At 63.1% G+C, this 25580-nt stretch overlaps 8 protein-coding genes across 8 annotated transcripts; 2 read left to right on the top strand and 6 right to left on the bottom strand.

Moving 5' to 3' along the window:
* Positions 1-93: 93 nt before the first annotated feature.
* On the bottom strand, positions 94-918 carry RHTO_02045 (uncharacterized protein; the record flags this gene model as incomplete). Its single annotated transcript, XM_016415723.1, has 5 exons — positions 94-132; positions 199-261; positions 327-386; positions 482-540; positions 606-918. The coding sequence occupies 5 exons, from the start codon at positions 916-918 to the stop codon at positions 94-96; spliced, it is 534 nt and encodes a 177-aa protein (XP_016272293.1).
* Positions 919-1263: 345 nt separating this feature from the next.
* On the top strand, positions 1264-2641 carry RHTO_02044 (uncharacterized protein; the record flags this gene model as incomplete). The annotated part of the gene is made up of 5 exons (XM_016415722.1): positions 1264-1686; positions 1748-1877; positions 1933-2276; positions 2330-2468; positions 2529-2641. 5 exons carry the CDS (start codon positions 1264-1266, stop codon positions 2639-2641), a joined length of 1149 nt encoding a protein of 382 aa, XP_016272292.1.
* A 355-nt stretch (positions 2642-2996) lies between these two features.
* On the bottom strand, positions 2997-4531 carry RHTO_02043 (uncharacterized protein; the record flags this gene model as incomplete). The annotated part of the gene is made up of 3 exons (XM_016415721.1): positions 2997-3917; positions 3974-4264; positions 4493-4531. The coding sequence occupies 3 exons, from the start codon at positions 4529-4531 to the stop codon at positions 2997-2999; spliced, it is 1251 nt and encodes a 416-aa protein (XP_016272291.1).
* A 639-nt stretch (positions 4532-5170) lies between these two features.
* On the bottom strand, positions 5171-5632 carry RHTO_02042 (uncharacterized protein; the record flags this gene model as incomplete). Its single annotated transcript, XM_016415720.1, has 1 exon — positions 5171-5632. The coding sequence occupies one exon, from the start codon at positions 5630-5632 to the stop codon at positions 5171-5173; it is 462 nt and encodes a 153-aa protein (XP_016272290.1).
* Positions 5633-5926: 294 nt separating this feature from the next.
* RHTO_02041 (uncharacterized protein) lies at positions 5927-6377 on the top strand (the record flags this gene model as incomplete). The annotated part of the gene is made up of 2 exons (XM_016415719.1): positions 5927-6052; positions 6120-6377. The coding sequence occupies 2 exons, from the start codon at positions 5927-5929 to the stop codon at positions 6375-6377; spliced, it is 384 nt and encodes a 127-aa protein (XP_016272289.1).
* A 635-nt stretch (positions 6378-7012) lies between these two features.
* RHTO_02040 (Histone H3) lies at positions 7013-7677 on the bottom strand (the record flags this gene model as incomplete). The annotated part of the gene is made up of 4 exons (XM_016415718.1): positions 7013-7232; positions 7298-7374; positions 7442-7552; positions 7660-7677. 4 exons carry the CDS (start codon positions 7675-7677, stop codon positions 7013-7015), a joined length of 426 nt encoding a protein of 141 aa, XP_016272288.1.
* A 637-nt stretch (positions 7678-8314) lies between these two features.
* On the bottom strand, positions 8315-15042 carry RHTO_02039 (uncharacterized protein; the record flags this gene model as incomplete). The annotated part of the gene is made up of 10 exons (XM_016415717.1): positions 8315-8724; positions 8792-9275; positions 9335-9460; positions 9515-10855; positions 10911-11297; positions 11402-12547; positions 12616-13457; positions 13523-13570; positions 13634-14238; positions 14300-15042. The coding sequence occupies 10 exons, from the start codon at positions 15040-15042 to the stop codon at positions 8315-8317; spliced, it is 6132 nt and encodes a 2043-aa protein (XP_016272287.1).
* Positions 15043-17024: 1982 nt separating this feature from the next.
* On the bottom strand, positions 17025-25104 carry RHTO_02038 (peptidase C19, ubiquitin carboxyl-terminal hydrolase 2; the record flags this gene model as incomplete). Its single annotated transcript, XM_016415716.1, has 16 exons — positions 17025-17312; positions 17373-17615; positions 17670-17925; positions 17988-18200; positions 18262-18364; positions 18418-18510; positions 18570-18696; positions 18755-19250; positions 19309-19717; positions 19780-20628; positions 20690-21320; positions 21385-22137; positions 22193-22728; positions 22793-24323; positions 24384-24817; positions 24882-25104. 16 exons carry the CDS (start codon positions 25102-25104, stop codon positions 17025-17027), a joined length of 7185 nt encoding a protein of 2394 aa, XP_016272286.1.
* Positions 25105-25580: the final 476 nt, after the last annotated feature.

Here is a 25580-nt window from a genome sequence, read left to right as displayed (position 1 = left end):
CCACCTGCGCGAGCGAAAAGGTGTGAGTGTTGGATTCTCGAGTGCGGGCGAAGAAGGAGGCGCAACGCACCGCAGACGAGTCCTCAAGCCTATCTACATGTTGTTGCTGACCGCATAGCTGCGACACGAAGGCTGCGGACAAGAGGAAGAGCGTCAGTCTTAGGGAGACGGCGAGAGAGAGAGCGGAACCGGACTCACCTCGACCTCCCTGGCCATCGTGAGGCCGACAACGTGAGCGGACGACGTCGTAGGTGGAGGAGCCTGCGCGCAAGTGACGAAGCGAGTCAGTAAGCATCGCGAGGGATGAGGAGCGAAATGTCGCGCACTTTGCGGTCCCGTAGCAGCGCAGCGGTGTCGGCGTTGCGAAGGCGAAGGTGGTCGAGAGACTGCAGGGCGCACGAAGTTGGGTCAGCGAACGTCCTATGCCGGTGAGGGACGCCCGAAGGGTGAGGAGGAGCGAGGAGGAAGCGTGCCAACTCACTCGACTCGTCCGCCGGATCGCCTCGACGACAACGTCCATCCTGCTCGCCCGCTGCTGACCTGTGGGCGGAGACAAGGAGGTCAGCGTGAGTCTCCGGGAAGCGAAGGAAGAAGAGGAAGGGGACGAACTTCGGCGGCCGTTGACGCCCAAGTCCGGCTGGCAGGGCGGCGTGGACGACGTTGACGAGGGAGAGATGCGCTCGACGAGGAGTCGGAGGGTGAAGGCGCGGGTCGAGGGAGTTCGAGAGAGAAAAGGAGCGCGGAGGAGGAGTAAGGAGGTGTAGGAGGAGGAGGCTGGCGGGGTGAGGAGAGTGGAGGAGGTTGAGGGAAGGAGCGAGTGAGGTGAAGGAGGGAGAGAGAGGAAGGCGAGGAGAGTCCGCTTTTAAAGCACTGCCGCCCGCCGTCCCACCCGCTTCTCGCCCCTCCGTCTATGCGCATGCCTTCACGGCTGCGCAACTCCGGTGCATGCATCGAGGACCGTCTGTACGACGCACTCTTCCTCGTACGACGCAGACAAGCTCCCCATCTGTATGAGAGATCTCATTGCGGATCACACTCTCCTCGTTAGCCAGCTTGTCAAAGTCCGGAGGGATTTGACCTTCTCAAGTCTGGGTGGTACGGGTCGTACGAACTGAGTAGCACCGCAGCGACTGCGCCAAGTCTCTCGATGGCAAGCGCAGCCTAGCCAGCCTGCTGTGCAGCGCAGTATTCCGTACCACCCGGCCGCACGACCCTCCGCCCGTCCTCTTCTGCTCTCCTTTGCCTCGTCGACTTCACTCCGCCATGAACAGCTACGTCGTCGGACCGCCGCAGCTCAGCCAGCCTGGACCCCTCGCGCAAGCATTCAGCCTTCCCGCCCTCGACCAGGCCGCTGAGTACCTCCTCGCCAGCAACCCGTCTACCTTCGACAGCGTCTCTGCCGCCGCCCTCTACCTCGACAGCCTCAGGACCCCTCTGCCCGCGACGAGTACCTCCTCCACCGGCTTCGCGTCCGACTACGACGCCTCTCTCGCCTTCTCTTACGCCGTCGCCGAGGCTAACGACATCCGCCTCGACGAGACGCGCCGTTTCCTCGTCGTCGGCTGGACCCCGCCGTACAAGGGCCACTCGATCTTTGCCGACGGCGACACTTCACCCACCGGTGCCGTCGTCCGCGCCCTCATCACGACCTGCGTCATCCAGACCGGCATACCCTGTGTCTTTATCGTGCGTTTGCCCTTCGCGACGCCTCTCTCGAGCCACGCTGACACGCTCTCTATCTCCGCAGGACGCAGAGCCCTTTGCCCCGTCGCGCGCGACCCTCGAGGCCTTGCACTCGTCCGCTCAAGGCCCGCCCAACGGCTGGAGTTGGCTTCCCGAGCGCAAGGAGATGCTCTCGTACAAGAAGTGCTTCTTCGGTGCGTTCCCCTCGCAATCGAAACTTCTGCTGCGTGCTGACTCTCGCTCATCCAGGCCTCCTCCGCTACGAGCAGGCGACCTTTTCCGCCATCCTCGCCCTCGGACCCGTCGCGGGCTGGTATCTCGACTTGCCGGCCCTCGCCTTCGACGCGACTAGCCCCTTCCCCGGCTCCGCCCCCTTCCACACCGTCTCTTCCTTCCTCGCGCCTCACCCTCGCTCGCAAGTCCACGAGGACAGCGTCAGCGCAACGTCTCGTGGCCTCTTCATCTTTGTGAAGGGCATGTTCGAGGCGCTTGCGGACGCGGGAATCTCGGTCCCGTCGCCTTCTCTCGCGTGGGACACGTTCCGCGAGGCTTACGGCAAGGCTGGCCTGCTCAATGGGGGCGAACTCTTTCAGGTGCGCCCTTTCGCTTCTTCCTCCTTCTTGCCTCGCTGATGCATCCCTTGCAGAGCCTCCGCCAGAACGGCCACCCCGACTTGCCCGGCCTCGACGACAACGACTACTTCGCCTTCGAGCTCATGACCAACCACTGCAACAAGCTCCCGCGTGCTTTTGTCCACGGTGGCAACGGATGCGGCGCACGTTTTGGTGCGTACTACCACTTTGCCTCCTCGTCGTTCCTCGCTAACTCTGTCCTCCTCTCCTCAGTCGTCGTCCCCAGGCGCGGCGCGGACAACTGCGCTAAACTCTACGACCTGCTTCCCTACAACTGCACCCACTGCGGTCGTTTCGTCCCCTTGAGCGACTGGGAGACCCTCTAGATTTCGCACCTTCTCTTCCCTCCCTCTTTCTTTACGTTAGATAGCTCCTCTTCTGCTAGTTCCTCTCTCCTCCACGACTCCTCCTCTTCGTTCTGCTCGCACCCTTCGCCTTGTACTCTTCTCCCCTCTTTCGTTGTGTTCTTCCTTCGCGCTTCCCTCCCGCTGTACTGGCTTCCAACCCTACTCACGGCATATGTGCAAAGCGCTGTTCTCCGCCACCACACCTTGTCTCTCGCTCGCAAAGTCGAACAGCCTCGGAAAATGTGGACGTTTGCGTGCCATAGAATCTCGAATGCGGGTTGTCCTACGTCTTGCACCTCCTAGTCACCCACCTCTCTCGCCACCCCCTTGCACTTCAAGCCTCGCACCGGCGTCGGACACCGAGGTTGCGAAGGATCACCCCGCTCCCCCTCAGCCAGTTCCCACCCACCCGCTGGAAGCCCTCCTCGTTCCGATCCATGCCCAGTCTCCAACGCATCGTCTTGAGCGGCGCGCCTTCGAGCAGTTGCAACCCCGATCTGATTGCGCTCATCTTCACGCATAGGTCGCTGTCGAAGGTCGTCAACGAGGACGAGGCTGAAAGCGCGGCAAGAAGGGCGTGTGTCGTGCTCGTCGGGAGGAGCTCGTAGGACGGCTCACCGACCTCTGGATTGTGCGACTCTGTGTAGATGATCTCGAGGTGTTGCAGGCGTGGTAGGATGGCAACGATGAAGCTGACGAGGCTGCCCGGAATACTGTCAAAGCCCCATTCTGACCCTCGATCCTCCGGCAGGCCGACAAGCGAGAGCTTGTTGATGCGAGGGAACGCGGTGACGGCGTGGACGTAGGAGTGGAGCGAGTGCGGGCTCCCGCCGATGCTGAGGGAGCGGAGAGATGTCGAGTCGCAGAATGAGGGTGAGAGGAGTGATGCGACGAGGGATGACAGTCTGAACGGGGCGCAGTCGTCGTTCATCTCGTCGTAGTCCTCCGCATTTAGTGCGAGTGACGTGAGCTGGAACGGCTGTGCGAGCTGTATTGGTTCTACGCCTGCGCCGTCGACGATGCAGTCGGGATTTCGGATCGTGAGAGTCGAGATGTTGGGGAAGGCCGATACGAAGCCGACGAGGTCTGAGAGGAGGATTGACGAGTCGCACGTGTAGGATCGCCTGATGGTGAGCGAGAGAGAGTGCGGCGTCGGCATCGCGCATTGAGCCGGCGAGGCGTCGGACAAGATGTAGGGCGAGACGACGAGGTCGAGGGATGCAAGTTGGGTGCAGGCGGGCAAGATGAGGCCCTTCTATTGTCGCAAGCCGTCAGCATCGTCCCGCGAGCTTGAACGAGAGATGGACGCACGAGGACAGCCTCCGCTGCCGCAGGGAGTTCCGATTGCCCCTTGCTGAAGTCCAGCCGTCTCACCCTCTTCCATTTCTTGCTCCGCATCGGCGCCGTCCACATGTCCTCCTCTCTTAACCGCACGCTCTCCCAACAGCCGTCGCTCCCGCTCCCTTCGAACGCCTTCGCGAGGGTCGATATTGAAGACCATTTGCAGCGGTGATGTATTCCCTCGGCGAGGATGTGCGTGATGGTCTCGACTGGGAGGGGTTGGGTCGGAGAGAGTTGCGCGTGCGAAGGGTCCGTAGCGAGCTGCGAGAAGAGCGAGAGGTCAGCGAGTCGTTGGCGAGGTGGGCCTCGTCGCGGCTGCGCGCTCGTCCCCGGCGAGTTGCATTTGGCTGACCCTCTCAGATGCCCCTGTATCGCTCTGTACCCCGTCCTTGCCCTCGAGCGCTCGCCGTCGACCCTCTACATCCTCATCACAAATGGCTTGCCATCCTTCTACGCGCCTCCTGGGAGATGTGGGAGAGCGGTACGTACTGTTGTGGGGTTCTTAAGGTCGCCTTGTACTCCCTCCATCACCAGAGTCGGCTGCTCGGTGTTGGGGGCGAGTGATTGAGTCGTTGGGTGATGAGGATGGGGATCGTCGAGCGTGGGTGAAGGGCGCTCGCAGGGTTGGATGGTGTTGGCTGTGCGGTAGCATGAGTTGGACAGCGCAAAGCAGCAGTCAAGCTCGAGGGCAGCAACGAGGGCGACCAAGCAAAGCGAGAGCACTGTGAGAAGCGAGGGTCAAGGTCGCGGTTATCGCCGTCGCTCACGAACAGTCTCCTGATCCAGTCGTTGCTATAGGTCTGCTGACGATCTCGTTCTTGGTCTGCTGCTTCAGCAGAGACGGTGGACGTGTGGGACGGCGAGCGAAGAGAGGAGTGCTTAAAGTCCTCGCGCCCTGCTGCTCAGGTCGTGAAGGCGGGATCGGTGGATTGCATGTGCCCTGGAAGCGACCGAGGGTGAGGGAACAAGTCGCTGTCTGTGTCTGAGGAGAAAGGGCGAGGAGGAGGTTCTGGTGGAGGGAGATGCGAGGCTTGGGTCGATGGATGGATGCGCTGCGCCGTACCATGGGTGTCAGTTGCTGTACGGTGGATGCGCAACCGGTCTTGGGCAATACGGGGAACGGCAAGGGCGAGGCGCACCTCGAAGCGGACGGACGACTGGATCTCTTCACTCCTGTGGGTGTCGTTCCCTCAACTTGCGCTCTGGCTCCATCTTCTCCAGCTCCGCCTTTGCCTCCTCTCGCTGCCGTTCCCTGCGCCTGCGTTCCTCCTCGCCGCTTCCCCTCCCTTGATCCCCGAAGCGATTCTTCTCCCTCGCCCCCTCTCGCTGAGCAACGCTCCACGCCGTTCCCAGCGCGTCAGACACAGGCTCCGACGCCTCTCCATCGCCTCCCTCCTCCAGCTTGTCGCTGAGTCTCGCAATCGCAGCCGCCATCTGCTTCATCAGCTCGCCCGCTTCGCCGGGCACCTTCGCGTGCTCGTCCACCTGCTCTTCAAACTGTCTCATGGCGACCCTGACCTCCCTGACGACGGATTCGCGAGTAGGTGCACGGCAGGCGTTCTGGAGGTCTCGAAGGAAGCGTCGTGTGAGTAGGATAAGGTCGTCGGCGGCGGCGGTGGTGGTCGACATCGCGGTGGAGACAGGTGTGCAGCTGTGCGGTGTGCGCAAATCTGTAGAGTGGACGATGGAGAGAGAGTACGGGATCGGTGTGAGCGACTCTCTGGAAGGTCCGCGGAGCTGCCGGACTCCTCTTCTCCTCGAACGTTCTTGGTTCTCCTTCGTGCTTGCTCGGCTCGGTGCACTGCTCGCTCGACTCGCATTGCACAGCTCACCAGCATCCGTTCGTCTGCGAGGTTCCGCGGCCGCCTGTCTTCGCCGCAGCTACTCTCGCCTCGCCCCTTTCCTCGTCTTCTCCTGCTCAGCATGCCCCGCAAGTCGAAGCGCAAGTCGTCCGCCATGAAGAAGCATGCAGCGGAGCTCCGAGCCGCGGAGGATACCGGGTTGCAGGCCCTCAAAAGTGACCTGCGCGAGATTGGGGAGGACATCGATGTGAGTTTGTCGCCTGTGCGTCTCTCGCTCGATCAAGCGCACTCTGATGAGACTGCTTGTCATGCAGCGCCGCATGACGAACCCCGAGACGACGTCGGGCGACCCGCATGAGGAAGACAACCCTGTTCCCCAAGTCTCGATCCAGGACGCCACGACTCGCCTCTTCGCCACCCTCGCCGCTGAATCCAACTGGTCGATCAATGACGACGCGGGGAGCGAAGACGAGGATGTCGAGGATGTCGGCGGGAAGACGAGGGCGAGTCGGAGGACGAGGGCGAGTCGGAAGACGCGGAGAATGACCTGGACCCGACGATGGGCGGTCTGATCGTCGACGAGAGCGACGAGGACTTGCCTCGGGCCCGCCTCGAGCTCGACAAGTTCTTCGACGCCCAGAAGGAGGCGAAGAGGCGCAAGCTGGCCCTCACTGCAGAGTTGTACCAGGAGCTGGAGGAGGAACTCGCGAAGAGGGGTGGCAAGGGTCGCTGATGGCGTGCGGCGGGCTCGAGGTAGGCTTGGGTGCGGGAGTAGCCCTTTGTGGAATACGCGATCATCTCGAGGGCCAATTCGCGGTGTTGCTGCGCGAGAAGCTGGAAACGTCTCTCTCGAGCCGCTCGACCACGAACAATGTCTGTACGAGCGATCGATCGACCAGGAGAGTTGCTTGAATGCGAGTTTGCGAGCCAGAGGAGGACAGGTTAACGGATGAGGAACGCACAACGGGGCGAAATGATGCGGATGTGCGGTTGTCGTGCAGAAGTACATTAGGGGTACACTCGAGTTGAGAACGCGTAGAAATGCTTGTCATGCTCGTAAGCGCTCCTCCTCCCGTCTCCAGTCCCACTTGATCCCGTTCTGCCCGCCTCCGTCTCGTCGAGTCGGGTGTACCGGGTGCGCAGGTGTTCACCTCGTCTCGCCGCGGATGCGGCGGACGAGCTGCATGTCTGGGGGCGCGAGCATGCGTCAGTGCCAGTCGTGAGGCAAAGAAGGGGGGCGGCGGCACTCAACCTTCGGCTGGATCGTGACCCTCTTGGCATGGATTGCGGCGGGATTCGTATCTTCGAACAGCGAGACGAGATACGCCTCGGCCGCCTCCTGCAGCACCTCCATCGCAGAGGCGCGCCACCTGATTTCTGTCTTGCCCATCACGCTCTCGAGGATCTCGCGGACGAGCCGCCTGAATCTGCAGAGGTTCGAAACGAGGGTGAGCGTGTACACGGATGCAGATGAGCGACAGCGGGAACGTACGGCGTCTTCTGCAGGAGGAGCTCGGTCGACTTCTGGTAGCGACGGATCTCGCGGAGGGCGACGGCTCCGGGGCGGTACTGTCGGCAGGAGGTATCCTGGTCAGCTCGGGCAACTCTCCAGTGTCTGTCGAGGTCGCGAACGCACGCGGTGAGGCCTCTTGACACCTCCAACGCCGGGCGCAGGCGGTTGCTTGCGGGCAGCCTTGGCGGCAAGCTGCTTGCGCGGCACCTTTCCGCCGGTGGCTGCCTTTGCGGTCTGCGCCAGCGCGTCCAGCGAGTGTCAGCCAGTCGTTCTCCTGCCGCTCCGAACTCCCTCGCCCGAGAAACGCTGCCATTTGTAGTTGCGAAGGTCGAGGAGCTCACAACTTTCTTGGGAGCCATTGCTGTGCAGTGGTGGAACCGGAGATGGTCAGCGCTGTTCTTGGGTACACGTTGAGCACGATGCAGCTCACTTGGTTGTCGTGCGAGAGTTGTAGTTGTGCAAGGAGGAGAAAGGAAGACGAGGAGGGAGCGGACAAGTCAGCCGGCGCCCCACATCCGAGTCACGTGACTTGTCGGGTTCGATCCCGCTCCGCGACGACTTTTTGCGAAGGCTCTCTTGCGCCGTCTCTTCGTGGGTTCTGGCCGCTTGTACATTCAGCGAGTGAAATTGCAGTGTCCAAGTATAAGGGGTTTGTTTGCAGCCAGGACCCACGAAGGCGAGAGCAGCAGGAGGGTGAGGTCGCTTTCGGACTCTGCGCGTGTTCACCTGCTTCTTCCTGCTTCTCGCGAGAGGTTGAATGGCATTGTCAAGCTACACAGTCCTCAAGTAGAGCGGATGCGACCCCCACGGAAGACGTGGGCTTGATGTTGTCAGAGCTGGGAAGGTCGCCTCGCCAAAGGTTGTTCTTTCTCGGCTCGCTCAGCGTCCCTCGTTCAAGGATGAGCTGCAGAGGTGCCATCTTTTGCGCACCAGCGCAGACATGTTCTGCACGGAAGCTCGCCGCCTCAGAGAGCATCACGGTCTAAAAGCACAATCTTACAGGACTAGCATCTCCTCCTCCGGCCAACTCCCTCCCTGGGCTTCCCGTCCGAGCCTCCACACACGCGCGTCCAGGTTGAAGAGTTGCGGAGCATCGTGCCACCACGAGTCGAGTCGGACCTTGTCGAGATCGCCGCGGGTGAACTTGCAGCTCGCATGTTCGCCGACGAGCTCGTCGAGGTCAATGCCGAGCTTTGCGCAGCCTTGTACGAACTCCACGGGTGGTCCGCCGTCTTCGGGTGCTCCGTTGAGGACCCCGTGGAGCATACCGAGCGCGCGACTGCCGTACGCCTGCTCGAACCCGATACGCGCGAGGCCGGCACGACCGCCGATGCTGAACGTGCACGCGGCTGCGTAGATGTCATCTGCTGACGGCGGAGCGACGAGGCCGATCTTGCTGAGGTCGCCTGCGGATGAAGTCCATGTCAGCCCGTAGTGCAGCGCGAGGGAAACGGCGAGGCGATCGCGGCGAACCGAGAAAGACAAGTGCGATAATCTCGCCCTGCAGTCCCACCAGCTGCTTGTTGCCGCTGCCGCGCTTCTTGAGCTTCGTCAGGATGTCGAGCGCCCTGAGGAACGGCGCCGGCTTGTCTCCCTCGCGTGCGGCTTGAAGTGTTTGGACGAAGTCCGGGATGTACCGGAAGAAGTCAGCGAAGCGCTTCAGGTACGTCTTGCCGAACCCGATCTGGCCGACAGCCGTGCCGTACGCCCTGCTGTTGCCGAGGCGGCCCTCGGCGATCGCCTGCGCAACATCCGGCCTCGCCATCCATTCTTCCCACTCTTCGATCGTTGCCCAGCCGTTCGGGTGCGACTGTGCGATGTCTTGCAGGACCTGGGGGTGCGAGCCGATGAGGCAGCTACGTCCGAGAGCGAGGCTGATGGCCTGTTGTGCGATCGGCGTCGTCTGTGAGAAGTTGAAGATGCGGCGAGCGGGAACATGTTCCCTGAAGGGGCAGAACTGTTGGATGAGAGAGTGAGCATGCATCGCACGAGGCGGAAGATGGGAAGAAGGCAGACCTTGTCCGGCGTCGCTTTGACCAACTTGCGGAAGCCTTCGAGCGCCGTGACGTCCTTGCACCAGGTCGCAGAGTCGTCCGGGATGATGCCCATCGCAATGGACCACTCGCGCATGTAGAAGGCGAACTGTGAACGCGTCAGGTCAGTCTCCTCGGATCGGAACGCGGGCCAGAGGCGCACCCATCGCTGTTCCTCGCCATAATTGAGCTCTTCCGCCTCCGCCTTTACCTTGGCGACCTTGGTCGGTCGGCCAGGCCATGATCCCTTGAGGACGGAGATCCGCGGTCGCTCGTCTGGTGCAGGGAGGTTGAGGCGGATGCTTGGGCGTGCGATCGCCGAGTCGTTCACTAGAAGTTGGCGAAGAAAGGCGTCGAACGTGTACGGCTCTGCCGGGCGAATGGTCACGGCTTGCAGCAGACGCCATGGCGGGAAGGTGATGGACGGCAGGGGCTCATGCTGAAAAGGCGCGAGTGTCTGCCGCAGCGACGACGGGAGGGCGTCGTAGAGCTTGTCGATCGAGCTGAGTACGTCCTGCTCCTGCGAAAGGTGTGCGATCGCGTGTCGCCAGGCGGGCGAAGTCGTCGCGTCCAAGGCGCTGCGAGCGTGTGTCCGTGCTGCTCGCTCGTCCGTCTTCCAGCTCTGCGGAAACCGGATGATGTCGAGGATGGGCGGCAAGAGGAAGATGCAGGGACTTTGCAAGCCGTGCAGGAGTGTCGCAGCGAGGAAGGCCGACTTGATCACGAGCGAGAGCTCTTTGTCGACGACGGCTGCGGCTGGGTCGAGGACAGTCGCGCGGTCTGCCGTGCCAACTGGTGCAGGGAGTGCGAGTCGTGCTTCGGGTGACAAGACCGAGTGGGCGAGGAGGAAGCGGAATAGGATGTCTCCGACGACCGAGCGCATCCGACCCTCGTTGCCCCGCTTGACCTGCACGCCTCGTGCGCGCAGTACACAGTACTCGACCTGCCCGTCGGCGCTGTCGACGAGGAAGGGCAAGGCCATCACGCCGCTGTTGTCTTGGACCACTTTGCGTCGGCGGGAGGAGGAGGTCATCGTCGAGCGCGTTGCCATATCACGCGCGGCGCCCTTGACTCGTTCCCAGCGCTGGCTGCCGGCGCCCCAGTCGCCCGTCGCGCCACTCGGCAGCTCGTCCCACCGCGTCTTGTCGAGGTCCGCGAGGATCCAGGGCCACAGCGTTTCGGCGACGAATCGACCCGTCTCTGCGTCTGCGAGTGCGAGGCGGCACCTCGCAACGAGCGAAGCGGCGGCGAGGTCGGCGGCGAGGGAGGTGGCGCGGGATCGGCGCGGAGCCGATGGGGTGAGAGTTGAGGCGAGCGCAATGATCGACGAGTCGTCGTCGGAAAGGATCATGAGATGCTCCTCCTCGAGCGGTACCGGGGCAGACGTCACGTTGTTGATCGCGGTCTGGAAGTGAGCAGGGTCGAGCTCGTCGACACCGTCTGTGATGGCTCGCGAGAGGTACTGTTTGATGGCGGCCGCATCGGCCGGCGTGCGCAAGATCGGCTACACGATCAATGTCAGCGTAGCTGGTACTCGTAGACCGAACTCGTACACGCACCTCGTCCGCGTCGTCGGCAGCCGTCCGCACGAGGTCGAGAACGGGCGGTTCGCCCTCCGACGATTTCTGCTGCGCTGCTTCTTTGCCGGCGGTAGTCGCCTTCTGCTGCGCCGAGCGCGCAATCCGAGCCGAGGCCTTGGCCTTGTGCTTGCCGCCGAGAGTGACGAGCGAGGGGGCGTCCCCATTGGCGAGGGAGAAGAACTTCTCGAACCCGGCGGGGATCATCGCAGCGTGAGGGTCATCCTGTCCGCCCTCGATGTCGTTCTCCTCGTCTGATGCCGACGAGTAATCTCGGGCGACCGGTTTCTTGGCGGTCTTGTGAGCCGATTCGGGCGCAGTTTTGGCGGCGGCTGCCTGCCTCAACGAGCGCCGAACCCCATTCTTGTGCTGCGCGCAAATAAAGGTCAGCAACGTCGTTCATGCGGTGCAGGAACGGACAGACTTGCCTGACCGGCTGCTCTCGCTGCCTCGCTGCCGCTCGTCGAGTCGACACCATCGTCTTCCTCATCTTGGTCTTGGTCTCCGCCCTCGTCGTCCGCTTCGTCCGGGTGGTCCTCGTCCTCGTTCTCCTCCTCTTCATCGTCGCCGTCATTCTCTTCATCGCCCTCGTTCTCGTGCCGCTCGCTCGCCTGCTCGCCTCCTCCTCCGTCTTCAGCCGTAACGCCCACCTTGACGCCGGTCCGCTCGTCGAGGCTGTGTACTTCCTTCGCCGAAGCACACGGCTCGGTGCTCGAGCGGGTGCGTTTGGCGGGGGGCTCGTCGAGTGCCGGCGAGACGAGACGTTTCGCGCCAGCCGAGGCAGATGTTGACGCAACCGGAGACGCAGCGAGTGCAAGGAGGGCCTGGTCGAACTTGTCCAGCATGTCGATGTCGCTCGAGCTTGAATCGTCGCCGGAGGAGGCCTCGGCGGCGGCGATTTCATTGAGCTTCTTGGCCGAGGCCACAACGGCTGGACGAGGCGGCTGGGGAATGATCAGGAGCGCGCTTTGCGGAACAGACGCGCCGTTTGGACCGAGAGAGAACGACGGATCGTCCTCCTGGTCGTCCTGGACGACGACCTTGCTGAAGTCCATCTGCTCGCCAATTGTGAGCGTGTCTGGAACCTGTTCCGCCATCTCGCCCCGAGCCCGCTGGCTGAGGAGGCGGACGTCCCTTGCTGAGAGCGACTTGCCGTTCGCGAGCGCCTCCTGCACGGCAGCGACAAAGCGATCCCTCGCACCAAACTCGTCCTCCGTCCACTCCGACCATCGTCGGAAGAACCCCAGGAGCCAGCTCATGGCATTCCTCCACTCGTCAGGCCGTCCGATCGCGTGCTGGCGCGCGAGCGCTTCCTCCGCCTTTGTCGGCTTGAGCGCGTCGGACGAGACAAAGTTCACGCCCTCGAACTCGCTCGGGTCCCAGACGCCGCGGAAGGGCGACACGATGTCGAAAGAGAGGGCGAAGAGTGCCGGCGGGAGAGGCGGGAGGGGCGGGATGCGGCTGCGAACGTACGCCTTGCCCTTTTCGTTGCGCACGAGGCCGCGCGAGGCGAGATACTCGGCACCCAGCTCGTGGAGGCTATGCGAGGGCAGGTGGAGGGAGTCGGCGAGGTGGAGCTGCTCTTCGAGTGTCCGGAGCGAGCGGCGGCGAGTCGAGTCCTGCGGGAAGGGGTGACAGCTGGTCGGTGACAGCTGGTCTTGATGTAGGCGACGAGCTCCTCGTCGACGAGCTTGTGCTCGAGCGCCTTCCTCCGAACGATGCCGTTCCAGCAGTCGATCTCTTCCGCTCGTTGGACAGCCTTGACGAGATGACCGCTGTTCTTCGCCCAGTCGTGCCACGCTCTGAGGTGCTCGGGCGCCATCGGGTGCGGGAGAGTGGCGAGGACGACGTGGCGGGTGAGGTAGTCGCGGACGAGGGCGCGGACCTCACGCTGGGCGTGGAGGAGTGTCAGGATGTAGGCGACGTTGCGAGTCGATCCGAACGACGCGGCACCTTCGCCGCGAGCGAGGAGTGGCGGAGCGGCCGAGGGCGTCGAGGTTGCGAGCTCGAACACCTCGTGAAGCGATCTGCAGTCGGTCGCGAGAGGCGGAGGCGAGAGGAACGCCATCGACGACGGGTAAGCAACTCCGACCGAGCGGGTAGACCGAGCCCAGCTCGGGTTGGCATACGAGGCGGGCGGAAGTCGTGGCGCCGAGCCGACGTGAGGCGCGACTCCAGGGAAGAAGTACACGAGGCGTCGGTACGGCTCGAATTCGCAGAAGGTGCCGAGCCGGAAGTCGAAGAAACAGCCCGGGTGCGAGCCCGGAGGGAGCTTCGAGAAGTCGAGGAGGAGCGTCCATCCAAAGACTTCGTCGCCGTGGTCGGAGTGAGGAGCACCAAAGCGGACGCCGATCGTCACTTCGAGGTGTCGGCGGCCATCGTCGACTGGAGTTGCCGCTGCCGGAGAGCCGTCTGTCCCATCGGGCGATGGTTGCGTCGCATCGACAGCTGATCCAGGTGTGGGAGAGGCGTGTCTCGGCGGGCGAGTCGGAGCTGAGAGCGGCGAATGGTTGATTTGGAGCGTCGTTGCTGCGAGACAAGAGGGCTCAGTCACCACCTCGCCTACAGACGCACGCGCAGAGACGGCGGCTTACTGAAGAAGTTGAGCGGGTCGCCGCCCGTCAGGGTGCCGTTCGCCTGGTCTGCGGGAGGAGAACGCGGTCAGGAACGACGTACCGGGCTCGAGGTGACAGGGACGAGCTTACGGCGGGCTTCGAGGGCTTCAAGCTCTTCTGGCAGCAGAACCACGCGAAACACATAGCCCGCAATGATTCCAACCCGCTCGTTGACCTCGCCCGTCATCGTCTGCAACATCGAGTAGAGGTTGTCCCACCGTTCCTGCGGAATTCCTCTCGCACGGAGCCTCGTGCCGAACGACGACGCATCGGGTTTCGAGAGAAGCGCCGAGCCCTGCAAGAAGCCCGTCCCAACCTCGGGCTTGGTCGGTCCGATTGTGTGGCTCTGCTTTCCCTTGCCGTTGCCCGAGGAGAACAGGTCGAGGAGGTCGAGGTAGCATTGGTCAGGTGGCGCAGACGGGTCGTCGCCGATGTTTGTGACATCGGTGTGCACGTAGTCGATGAGGGAGGCGTGGTCGGTCGGGATGGAACGGACGCGGGTCTCGAGCTCGGCGCGCTTGCTCTTGTCGCCGATGGCGGCGAGGATTCCCTCGAGAGTCCCGATGAGGTCGTCGGCAAGTACGCCTGACCATGTGCGAAAGTGCGACACGGCTGTTGCGTTGGCGACGAGTATGATCGAGTTGGGGCGGATTCTGCGCCAGTGGCGAAGGCGGCGCTCGACCGACGGATGTTGGCTGTGTCGCGGTGAGAGAGTCAGTGGGGTTCCAAGCAACACGAGTAACGGACGGGACAGACTGCGTCGTCGTGTCCCAGTCATCGCCTGACGGAAACGCCGCGTCCTGCACCTCGGATCCGTCGCATCGCTGCTTCTCGAAGTCTCGCCACCACTTCATGTTGGGGATGAGGGCGATCTGATAGCGCTCGTGGCCGAGCGGGAACGAGTCGAGCCACTCCTGCTTCGAGTGGGCAAAGAGGAGCGCGAGACGGCGAGAGCAGGCGGAGTTCTCGCGGGAGCAACAGCCGAGGCGCTGAGACTGCTCGATGGGCGTAGTCCTGGCGTACTCCCAGTAGGCGGAGGGCGTGAAGAAGGTGAGGTGGGCCGGAGTGGTCGGAAAGAGTCCTTCGGTGTGTTTGGGACGGCGGGCGCGGCGGTGCCGAGGGAGGCTGGGGGGAGGGCAGGGAAGGTAGGCACCCTTGTTGAACGCGTTGCGTACTCCCTGTGAGCCAGGGAGGCGCTCCTTGGGCGGTTTGGGCTCCTTGACTTGAGCGGAGGGGCGTGGCGCATCGTCAAAGGCATCGTCGTAGTCGGTACCCTCGTCGAGTCCGCCAGGATCGTAGGTGCCGTCTGGATCGTCCAGCATGCGCTGCGTCTCGTCGGCGTGGATGGCCATGTTGAGGAGGGAGCAGAGAGTCGAAGCGATGAAGTTGGGCCAATCGCAAAGCTCGATCGGGCGGGGGGAACCTCTCGACGTGCAAGCGCGTCTCTCACGCCTTCCGGGCGGCCAAGGAGGTGCTGCACCACATCGCAACAACTGCATGTACCACCCACACGACTGTCGACTTGTCCCGTACGGCCGTTCCAGATCAAGGCCAAGGCTGTTTGCTCAGCGCTGCTGAGCAAACAGCTCTGGCTTTGTTTCTCAAGCAGGCATCGGCTGAAGCTGTGGCTTGGCGGAGCATCTGCTGTGCCTTTTCAGATGTGGTGGGAGGCACTCTGGTCCGGCAGGCGGTTGTGGTTGGCAAGAAGCGACGCCTCTCCAGTCGTTCTTCACCCGCCTCGAAGGGCAGTCAATCTCGCGCTCTCCAGCAAGAGTGCTTGCTGCATGGCAAAGGAGAGACGCATGCTGGGCCGTTCCGAGCGGTGGACCACCATGGTCCCGCCGGTGAGGAAGCAGGTCTTCCGGTCGCTCGCAGTCTCCATGAGGCCTTCGAACTTCCGCTGCACCGATGTCGCGAACAAGCGTGTTCCGCTCGAACACGATACAGCATGTCGATGAGAGAGCAACGAGAGATCAATTGACCAGTCCGACGGTCGAGCAGTGTCGAAGGCGAGACTTGGCGGATCACTCGGCGGGAGTGAGCGGCGAATGTACCGCAGCATTCAGCGACCATCTGATCACTCGCCATCGACGTGTGAGGTAGCCTGAACAGCGACAAGGACGATGTGAATCCGCGAAAAGCACCACATGGTTGTCCTCCCCTGAGTCATTCCACATAAGCTACACATTTGTCCACTCGGCGCCGCAGTCTCCCTGGTCAAGCACGAGCAAACGCAGTCCTCGGCGGGCAAACGAGCGTAAAGGGCCCTCGACGTCGAGATTGTGTTCATTCCAGGCGCTGATAATGCCCGATAGGAAGCCGAATGTCCCGTATACGTCTCTCTGTTCAAAGCAGCATGTCCAGACCTTCGAGAAGCGTGTCTCCTCCCTCCCTCGAGCACGCAAGCCTCGCCCCGCCCTCCTTTAGAGGTTGAGGAGAGCGCCGCTTCCCCCGGCAGGTCGCGCGCAATCCGCGTGAGCGGGGATGCGGTCACCGAGACCTCCGAGCGACGGGCGAACCCTGCCGCTCAGGAGGCGCCGAGGGCCGCTCATGGCAAAGTCGAGGGAGGGCGAGGAGGCGAGGGTTGGCCTGATCCGCCAAAAGAGCCCCGACTCTCGCACTAGCCCGCTAACATCCAGTATACAACCTGTACGACCGCGCCTCACATCTACTCGAGCGTCTCCACGTCGCAGTCACCATGCGAGAGCGAGAAGAAGAAGAGAAGGACCAGCGAAGCAAGCCCGGCTCACCGTTCGTCCCACGAACACCGCTCTCCAACCCCTACACACCTCCCTGACCGTCCAGTAGCATTCACAAGCGCCAGTGAGGCGAGAGAAGTCGAGTCGAGGCGAAGTCGGTGATGAAGATGGCGGACGGGTGAGGGGGCGGCGGGAGGCGGTGCGAGCGGGTCAGCGAGTCGTGCAAGATTGTAACGAGTGAGTGCAAGACTCACCAGCCCGCCAGCCTTGCCTAGCATCGAAAGTTGCGAGTGGGAGAAGGGAGAGAGATGAGGACGGAAAATCGGAAGCAAGAGGATGACGAGGAGGCGGCCGCAGCCCGTGAAACGACTGGCCAGCTCTCAGGTCGACTTTGTAGGATGCACAAGGTCGGTCACGTTCACCAGCGAGCCCATCCGAGGGAGAGAGACCCCTCATCATCGCCTCGCGCACTCTATCGGTATCTCTCTCTTCTCACACGCGCAGTCTGGGCTTGCGAAGCAGGCGAGTGATCGTAGGGGACATGAAGGACCGCTTGCAATCCAAAGCAAAACGCGCGAGATGCTGATGTCCACTCTTGTCCGCCTTTCCTCTTCTCTCGCGCCTTTCTTTCTCTCGTCCAGGCAAAGCCGAGAGGATGGAAGCGATTCACAGGCTGGTTGCAAAGGGCAGACAACGGGGATACAGGGAACGATCGGGAACCGGCACAGAAGGGGAAAAAGTAGGAAGGGGAGACTACGAGGCCTTTCCTCGTCTTCGGTTCCTCAACCGAGATTACGCACCTCGGCGACCAAGCGGGGCGACAGGTGCTCCTGCTTGGCCACTGCGCGAGCAAAGTCCGGCGAGCCTTGGAAGAAGGCTGACGAATTGAAGGAGTAAAGTTCGACGCAAGAAATGAACCGAGCGGCGAGAAGAGGACAGAGCGAGGGGGCGGCGAGGTCGCTGGACGGATCAAGATACGGCCCAATGAGGCTGCGTGCAGCGGGGAGGGGATAGTCAGTCGCCGCGAGGAGGAGGGCGTCCTCCGACTGGGCAACGTCGAGGGAATGCGCCTGCGGGCGGAACGCGTCAAAGTCAAGAGACGGCAGAGAAAAGACAGCAAGGAGACGCACCCAAGCCTCGTCGAGCTCGTAGGCGAGGATGTAAGGGACGCCAGGGTCCGATGGATCATGGACCGAGGCGAGCTCGACGCGCTCGTCGTCGAACCGGACGCAGGCAGGGAACGCCGCGTCGAAACCGGAGGCGGATAGCGACGAGCTGCTGGTGCCCTTGACCCAGTAATGACCGGAAGCGGTGCTCAACGACTCACGGACGAGGATGGCGGAGAGCTTGTAAAAGACGACTGGCAGGTCATCCTGGGGGAGAGGAGACGTCAACGAGGACGAGGGCAAAGACGGACCGTAGCGCACGCTGTTGACGACCTCGCCCAAAGCGAACTGTGCGGGGATGGCGAGGTTTCGAATGTCCGGGAGATCAAGGGGCGCAGAGGCGGGGATACCGACGGCGTTGCGGGCAGGAAGGACCGCATCGACGTTAAGATGGACGAGGAGGACGCGGCGCGCGTCGAGTACACGCATGCGGGTGCTGTGGCGCGTGCCGACGCCTGGCTCGACGCCATCGAGCTCGAGACCTTCAAAGTCGTCGACAGACGCGCCGGTGTTGATCCTGAGGACGGGAGACGGTCAGTGAGGGAGCGAGGGAGTCCCTGCCACATACAGGCAACGCACTTGCAGGTGTCGCATCGCTTCACCTCCTCGCCGACACAGGATGCGCGCAGGGCATCCTCGAGCGAGGCGTGATAGGATCGGTTCTGGCCCGAGTCGACTTTGCGTGCGAGATGGACCGTCCAGAACAGGTCCTTGGGAGGTCGGCGGGTCGTAACAGCGCCGCAGGTACACGTCGATTCGATCTCGAAGGTGAGGCCGACTTGAGAGGGTGAGCTATGCAAAGTTCGCGACCGTGAGCGAGAGCGGGAAGCAAGAAGAAGGAAGCACGACCTACATGCCAACGTCAGTCGCAAAGCCCTCGCGAGCCAGCTCGCGGAAAAGACCAGCGAGGACCTCATGGGCATCCTGCTGATGGCCGATATCCAGCGGGATCGCGTCTAAAGGGCAGGGTGCGTCAGCGGAGTAGAGAGACATGGACGCTCGCACGCACCATAGAGCAGCCCTTGCACGCGCAACAGGTCGAGCGGCCCATACGGGCTCGAACGGCCCACGTCGTGAAAGGCCTTGCGGAGCTCGGCGGCGACTGAGGCGGCGAGCATACGGTCAACGGCGCGCACAAGGGGTTGGGACGATGGGACGGACACGAAGGGGGGACGTCCACTTGCGGCAGGGGGAGAGCGCCGAGGTGGAGGTTCTTGATGAGTGTGGTCAAGCGCAAAGCGGCGTTGAAGGGGCACTGACGGCGCGTGCGATTGACGAGACCGCGTTCCTGCCGAGGCAACTTCGTTCGAGCCGCGAAAGACGAATATGGGCAGGAGAGGACGCACAAATGTGGGCAGAAGCAGAGGAGGAGTCGGACGGGGCTGCATGTCGAGAGCGGGAAGGCGAGTAGGAACGACGGGAGACTTGACGGCCTTTGAAAGAGGAGGAGTCGCAGCGTCCGCGGCGGCGGCTTGCGCAGAGGCGGCTTGCGCGGTAGATGCCGAGTCAACAACATCCAAGGCAGTCGCAGACGGACCGCCGCCGAGAGGGCTGGTACCCGAGGCGGTAGGCGTCGCCAGCGCATCGTCCCGTGCGGGGCGAGGTTTCCCGTCGTTCTTGGCAGTCTGCGAGCGCGAGGTGAGGCCGACAGCCTCCTCGACACGATCGTCAAAGATGTGGACGATCCGGTCGCCGGCAACTGGCATGGCGAGTGCAAAGATACCGACGCGCATGATGTTCGTCGAACCGAGTACGTCGCGATGAAAGACCAGGTCGCAATGAGCACACTCGATCAGGCGGTAGATGGGGTCGCCGGTGCTCAAGAAGTTCGGATGCGCAATTCTGCGAAGCGGGAGGATGTCAACGGGCGCATGCGAACGGAGGGTAGCAACAGACGCACAATTCGCGATCGCGATACAAGTTGCAGCGGTTGGCGCGCGCGAGACGGCAGGCGACGTTGGGGCAAGTCTGCGACGTGAGGTACTCGTTGACGCGGTAGACTTCCACCTTGAGCCGGTCAGGGCGAGCTTGGAGGGCCGTGATGAACTCGTCCGAGAACGCCTCGCCGCGACTCGCACCGGACGCCGCCTTCGAGCGGATCTTGAGCTCGTTTCCCACAAAGAGGACGAGTCGAGGGATCGGCTTGGTGGAGTCGGGAGGAACGAGCTTGTCGAGGACGTAATCGCGCATGCGGTCGCAGACGGACTGGATAGTAGCGTCGCGCCGAAGCTGGTGCTGGAAGACGATGTCGCGACGGAGCGGGTTGCGAGTAGCGAGCTGCGCAAGCAGATGGAGGGCAAGCGGCGAATCTATGGGCCGAGCGAACGTCAGCCATGCGATGATGGCCCCAACAGGGCAGACTAGGTTGTACCAGGCTGGTCGGCGACGAGCTTTGCGATTCCGTCGACTGCATAAGGCCCTGCCGCCTCCTGCTCGTCTGCAGAGTAGACGTCGAGTCGACGAAGTTCGCTCGATTTGAAGCCGACCGAGTGGAGTGTGTTGTTCTCGCGATCGTAGAAAGTGACCTCGATCAGCTCGCGCTCGCCGACGTCCGCGCCGGCGAGGAGGACGTCGTCCGCGAGGCCGTCAAGCGCGAGACGGCCAGCGATCGTGTTGCCCGGATCGACGGACTCGCTCGGTTCGACCTGCATAGGATCGGACAAATCGGCCCCAGCGAGTGCGTCGAGGCGGCCGGCGCCGCTATCGTCGTCCGAAGACGTGCCGGTCTGCGAGCAAGGAGCGGCATCGGAACGGGGAGCGCCACGCAGGCTATCTTGGAGCGCGCAACGGCGGTCGGCGTCGTTGAGCGAAAGGCCGACCTGGCGGAAATTGACCGACTTGACGACGGCCACATCGCGGGCGGAGAGGCGAGGACGAACGCGACCGGATTCCGGCGAAGCCTTACCGGGAGGAGTGTCACGAGCGACGGGAGCGGGTCTGCGCCACTCGACGGCGGCATCGGTAGACACAAAGCTCAAACGCTCAGAGAGCGTGCATTGTGCGGCGGCAGGATGCGCTCGCCCACCATCTGGCGGCCCTGACTCGAGCGGATCCGCCAGCGGAGACGCCGCGCAAGGCGCCGAGGCGCTGTCTCCGGCGCAAAGCACCGCGAGGCCGCGCAGAGCTACCGCTCGCAAGATCCTGCGGGCGACAGCTCCGTCGCACCACCGACTGGACAGGGACGCGTCGGCGAGCGAGGCGTTGACGAGCGAGACCGAATCTGGACGAATTCGATCTAGATCAGCGCAGAAGAAGGAGCGTACGAAACGGCGACGACGCACCCCGCGGCTGACCGTCTGTCCCGAGCCGAGTAGGCGTCGCAGCGAGGACGAGAGTGGGGTCGAGCATGAGGAACGAGATATGCGAGGCGCTCACGGTTGCAAATCCTGCGCTGAGGAGTATTCCTGGCTTAGGAAGTTCGAAGAGGAGGTCGAAGCAGATCGCGGGCGCGCGGACGACGCCGACGAGGTCGGCAGCACGAAGAACGGCAAAGAAGCTGTCAAGGCGGGCCTTGCGCGACGAGTCGAGCTCGATGTGCGGGACGCGGTCGAGCTGCACAGTCGAAGGGTCGGACGGAACGACTGTGCGAGCAAACTTGGCGGTGTGAATGCCCTCGAGCAGGACGAGGTCCGTGGCGATACCAAGGGCGGCGAGCTCTCGTCGGATGGCGTCGGACTTGGTCTTGGCAGTCTCGTGGGGACGACTCTTGCGGGCGTAGTGAAAGGGGTTGGTGGGCAAGCAAGGCGCGAGCGGCGTACCGGCCTTGCCCGAAGCGAGCAGAGCTTTGTTGACGAGATCGATGGTGGTGTTCGCGCCAGAAACCCACTCGGCGAGGATCATCTCGCTGTTGACTGGCTGCAGGATGGCCTGCAAACACTTCGAGTCGAGCCGGAGGGCGGTGCAGGCGTAGTTCTACCATCAGACGACGGTGGTCAGCCAAGTAGAGATCGAAGACGAACAGATGCGCCGAGCGTACCGGGGCAAAATCACGACCAAGAGCCTGCTCGACGACGAGCATGCCGCGGACCAGCTGGACGATGTTGCCGTGATCCCCTTTGGCGGAAGGCCAGGACGACATCGGCTCGAGCGGGCTCGCTGACGTCGGATCCTCGACGACGGCCGTACGAACGACACGCTGAATAGCCTCGGCGAAGCGAGCGAAGGCAGAGACAAAGGACTGGACGGTAGCGGGCGCAATCGGAGGGGTCGCACTGGGGTCGGTGCGGATCTTCTTCTTCTTCTGCTTTTTTGCGCGCGCAGCTGGCGCGGCGGAGAATGCAGCGGCAAGACGATCCTCGGCGTCGCTGCGCCACGCCGCATCCGCAGCGTCGGCCGTCGTGGATGGACCAGCGCGAAACGGCTTCGAGAGGACAAGCTCGATGGCGAGGCTGGAGAGGCGATCTCGCAAGGCCTGCGCGCGCGGCGCATCACCCTGGCCCTTTGCGAGGTCGACGGGATCCGCCGCAACGAGGAGCGGTAGAGTCGAGGAGGCGGGCGGGCCGAAGCGGGCGAGATTCGAAAGGACCGTTTCCTCGCCGGCGAAGAGGTCTCGGACGAACCCGCTCGCAGCCGGACCAAGGACACGGACCGAATTCTGGTAGCGCGCGGTGCACCAGGACGCGCCAAGCTCGGCAGCGTTCGAGAGGAAGATTGTCGCAGGGAGTCGCCGCATGCGAAAGCCCGCGTCGAATATCCCCTCCTTGACCGCCTTGAAGAGGACGGAGGAGATCTGTCGCGGTACGAGTCAGTAAGGAAGTGCACAACGAGGGGAGGCGCGCACGCACAGGGCGATTGGGGGACGTAGGGAGCGGCCTGGGAGGGGTGAGACAGAACGCGACTTCGGAGATGCTCAGGGTCGAGATGTATTGCCGGCAAACAGCCTCACGCGCGAGATAAGCGGAGGAGAAGGGGGCGGGAATGCGACCGCCGGGCGAGCCGGTCTGGAGATCGATGAGGAGGAGGCGATCCCGGAGCGCCTGGCTTTCGGTCGCGCCTGGCGACCCGAAATACTTGTGCGCTACGGCGGCTTGACGGCGCGGACGGGCGTCGGCTCGTCGCGGAGGATCCTCGAGGAAGTGCATGATTCTGGCGACGTCGCTTGCGAGGGATGACCAGGCATCGAAACGGGACGCGACGTCGGTGAGCGCGCAGAGGTATGCCGAGCTGCCGGATACCTCAGCGGCATGCTGGAGCACAGTGTGAACGACCGGGAGGAGCAAGTCGAAGCGCCGAGCGACGACGTCATGAACAACGTCCAAGTAGGCGTCCAAGATTCGACCAGGGGGCTCGGGGCGAGGCGAGTCGGCCGGGAGGGGAGGATCTGCGCGAGAAAAGGTCAGGGTCGTGACCAACGAGGCGGCGATAGCTCGCGAAGGCGAGCGCACCTGGTGAGACGGCGGCGAGCGAGCGGACCGCCGGACGACGAGGAACGCGGACCGTCTTCTTCTGTGCGTAGTGCTTGAAGCTCTTGACCTTCTTCGGCAGAGGCAGTGGAGGTCCATCATTCGTCGGACTGGACGTGTCGAGCGTGGTGTCGGCCGCCTCGGGCTTAGGCTTGCCCCGCAGGGGGCGCTGGGCCTTCGGTGAGGCCTTCTTCGCCTTCGACGGCGCGCCCTGCTCGCCGTCGGACCTGCCGTCGTCGTCATGGTCGTCGCCCAGCTCGCCACCGTCGTCTTGGTCGGCGCTGAAGTTGATGCCTTTCAGCAAGGCTCGCACCCGCCCAAAGGCGCAGAGTTCGGCCGCTGTGGCCGGCGCATGCGGCGAGACGCGAGGAGAGCGGAGTTGCTCGACGTTGCCGTTGACGCCAGCGAGAGCGCGACGAGCCTCCTCGAGGGTGCCGTCAAGCAGGCGAGACTGTGGACCGAGGTCGATCTGACGGTGGTTGAACTGGAAGGGAATGCGAAGGAGGCGACGGAGCTTGCTCGTGAAGGGGCGAGAAGATGGCAGGCCTTCAGGCTGGGCGGCGGGAGTCTCGGACTCCTGCATGTCGATGTCCGAATCGGCGCGAGGGGCCGGCCCGCCATGAGATGCAGCGCCCTCGGCGGGCAGAACGTCTTTGTGGATCTCGACATCGACGTCGACCTCGATAGGGACGGCGACATCAGTGGTCGATGTCTTCTTGGGCTTGCGAAAGGTGTAGATGATGTCGCCACCGGATTCGCGCAGAGACAGGCGACGCTTGACCTCGGCGGCGAACCATGCGTCGGTACTGCAGAGCTCGGACGGCGGGATGTCGTCTCCGCGCATGACCTTGGCGGTGGTGATGAAGCGCTCGAAGGAGAGGTCGTCGAAGGTGATGCGTCTGTGCTGAGCATGCGTGAGCGTGCGAAGGTCAAAGGAAGGGTCGGACATGTTGGAAGGGAGGTCGTGCTTGCTCGTCATGCCCTTGGGGAAGGCTGCCGCACGCAAGGTGTCGGCGAATTCTCCGGCGAGGCGTTGCCAGGCGAGGCTGCCGCGGGCGAGGGCTTTCGATTCGCCGAGCCAGTCGCGATTACAGAATTCGAGCCACCTCGAAGACTGAACGATCGTCCTGTAGCCGATCCCGAAGATGCCGGCGCCGTAGTCGGTCCCGGCGACGATGGCGGCGTTGATCTGCGCCCAGACGCGCTTGAACGGCCAGAGCTGTTTGCGCGATCCGTCGGGGGCAACGAGCTCGGCTTCCTCCAGCGCGCGACGATCGAGAACGGCGACACGATCGTCGGATATGTGGCGAATGAAGAAGCGGGACTCTTGGGAAGACGCGGTCGTCATGACGTCGCCATCGACGGCGTACTGGTGAATGTGCTCGGCGGAATAACGCTCGCCATCGGGGCTGAGGAACGTGCCTTGCGCTGCTTGGCGTGCAAGGCGTGCGACGAGGGGATCGGCCTCGTGTGGCGAGACCATCCAGTGGACGGCAGACGGAGCGGACGGCGTCTGTAGGGCGAACAAGCAGTTAGTGGGTGAGGAGAGATGCGGGTAGGCGGTCGGACTCACGGGCGAGACGACGGGGACAGGGATGGGGTTCTCGCGCGGGTTCCAGGGCTTGGTCGGAGCAGAGGGTCGAGCGGGGGTACGAGAAGCGTCGGCGCCATGTGGCCGATAGCGATGGGCGTGCTTCTGCTTTCTCGCCTCCTTCAACCTTCGCTTGACCTCCCAGCCGATGGTCGCGCGTTGGCGAGCAATCCAAGTGTAGTGCTTGAGGCCGTGACGGTTCGTAGGGTGATCTTGGGCGACGACGGTATGGGCTTTGGGACCGTAGTGCTCCTTGCGCAGTTCGGCGCGCCGAACAGGCTCGACAAGGTACTGGGCTTCGATGTGGGATTTGGCTTCAGCATGCGTAAGGCGAGCGACGAGGGCTTGGCGACAAGCGCGCTCGTAGGTTGCGCGATGAAGGCCAGCATCCTCGAGATGTAGGGAAGCGGCGTTCGCTACATGGCGGCGAGGGTCGAGTGAGACGAGCGACGAGTAAAGCGGCAGGCGAAGGGGACGCACCGGCTTTCACACTCGCGCCGCGTTCGGTGAGCCAGTCAAGGAGAAGGCAGAAGCGCTGAATCGGGATGTCGGGGAGGAAGACGTGAGGTTGGTCGGGGTCGGACTCGTCGGCATGACTGTCGGGGTCGAGCGGCGGAGAGTCGGTAGCTACGAGGGGGTCCAGCGGCAGGGCGACAACGGAGGTGATGTGGCGTAAGAAGGCCCAGAGCCCTTTCACGCCCATGCTGATTCTGGGGAGGGTGATACGAGGGTGTTGGGGAGGGGGTCCGTGAGGGAAGGGCTGATGCGACACGAGGAGGCGGATCGCAGATGAGCAATGGCGACTGGCGGAGGGCAGAGGAAGCGCACCTTGGAGGCAAATGGGGAGCTTCGTCGGTGTACTGAAGCAAGAGGTAGTAGTGAGGGATGATGGCGCGATGAAGACACAGGAGATGCTCCCGAGTCCGCGGACGCCGTGGGACGAGGGAACATTCTGCCATGTCCGCTGGATACGAGCATCACGAGCATGCGGAGAGAGCCAGATAGCGGTAGTCTTTACGAGAGGAGGCAAGAAAACGCAAAGATGTCGGGGATGAGATTAGAGAAGTAGCAGAGAGGCACGCGCAGGATGGACGACGAATGTTTGCGCAGTTGGACGTGGCCTCGCTGTTCTCCGGGACAGTCAGTGAGGTCAGGAGTTCGGGTAGCTGGCAGAAATAT

The sequence above is a fragment of the Rhodotorula toruloides genome, assembly GCF_000320785.1.
Source record: "Rhodotorula toruloides NP11 unplaced genomic scaffold Scaffold16, whole genome shotgun sequence".
Lineage (NCBI taxonomy): Eukaryota > Fungi > Basidiomycota > Microbotryomycetes > Sporidiobolales > Sporidiobolaceae > Rhodotorula > Rhodotorula toruloides.
Note: the sequence above shows the minus strand (reverse complement) of the source record. Positions and strands in the feature narration are given on the sequence as shown.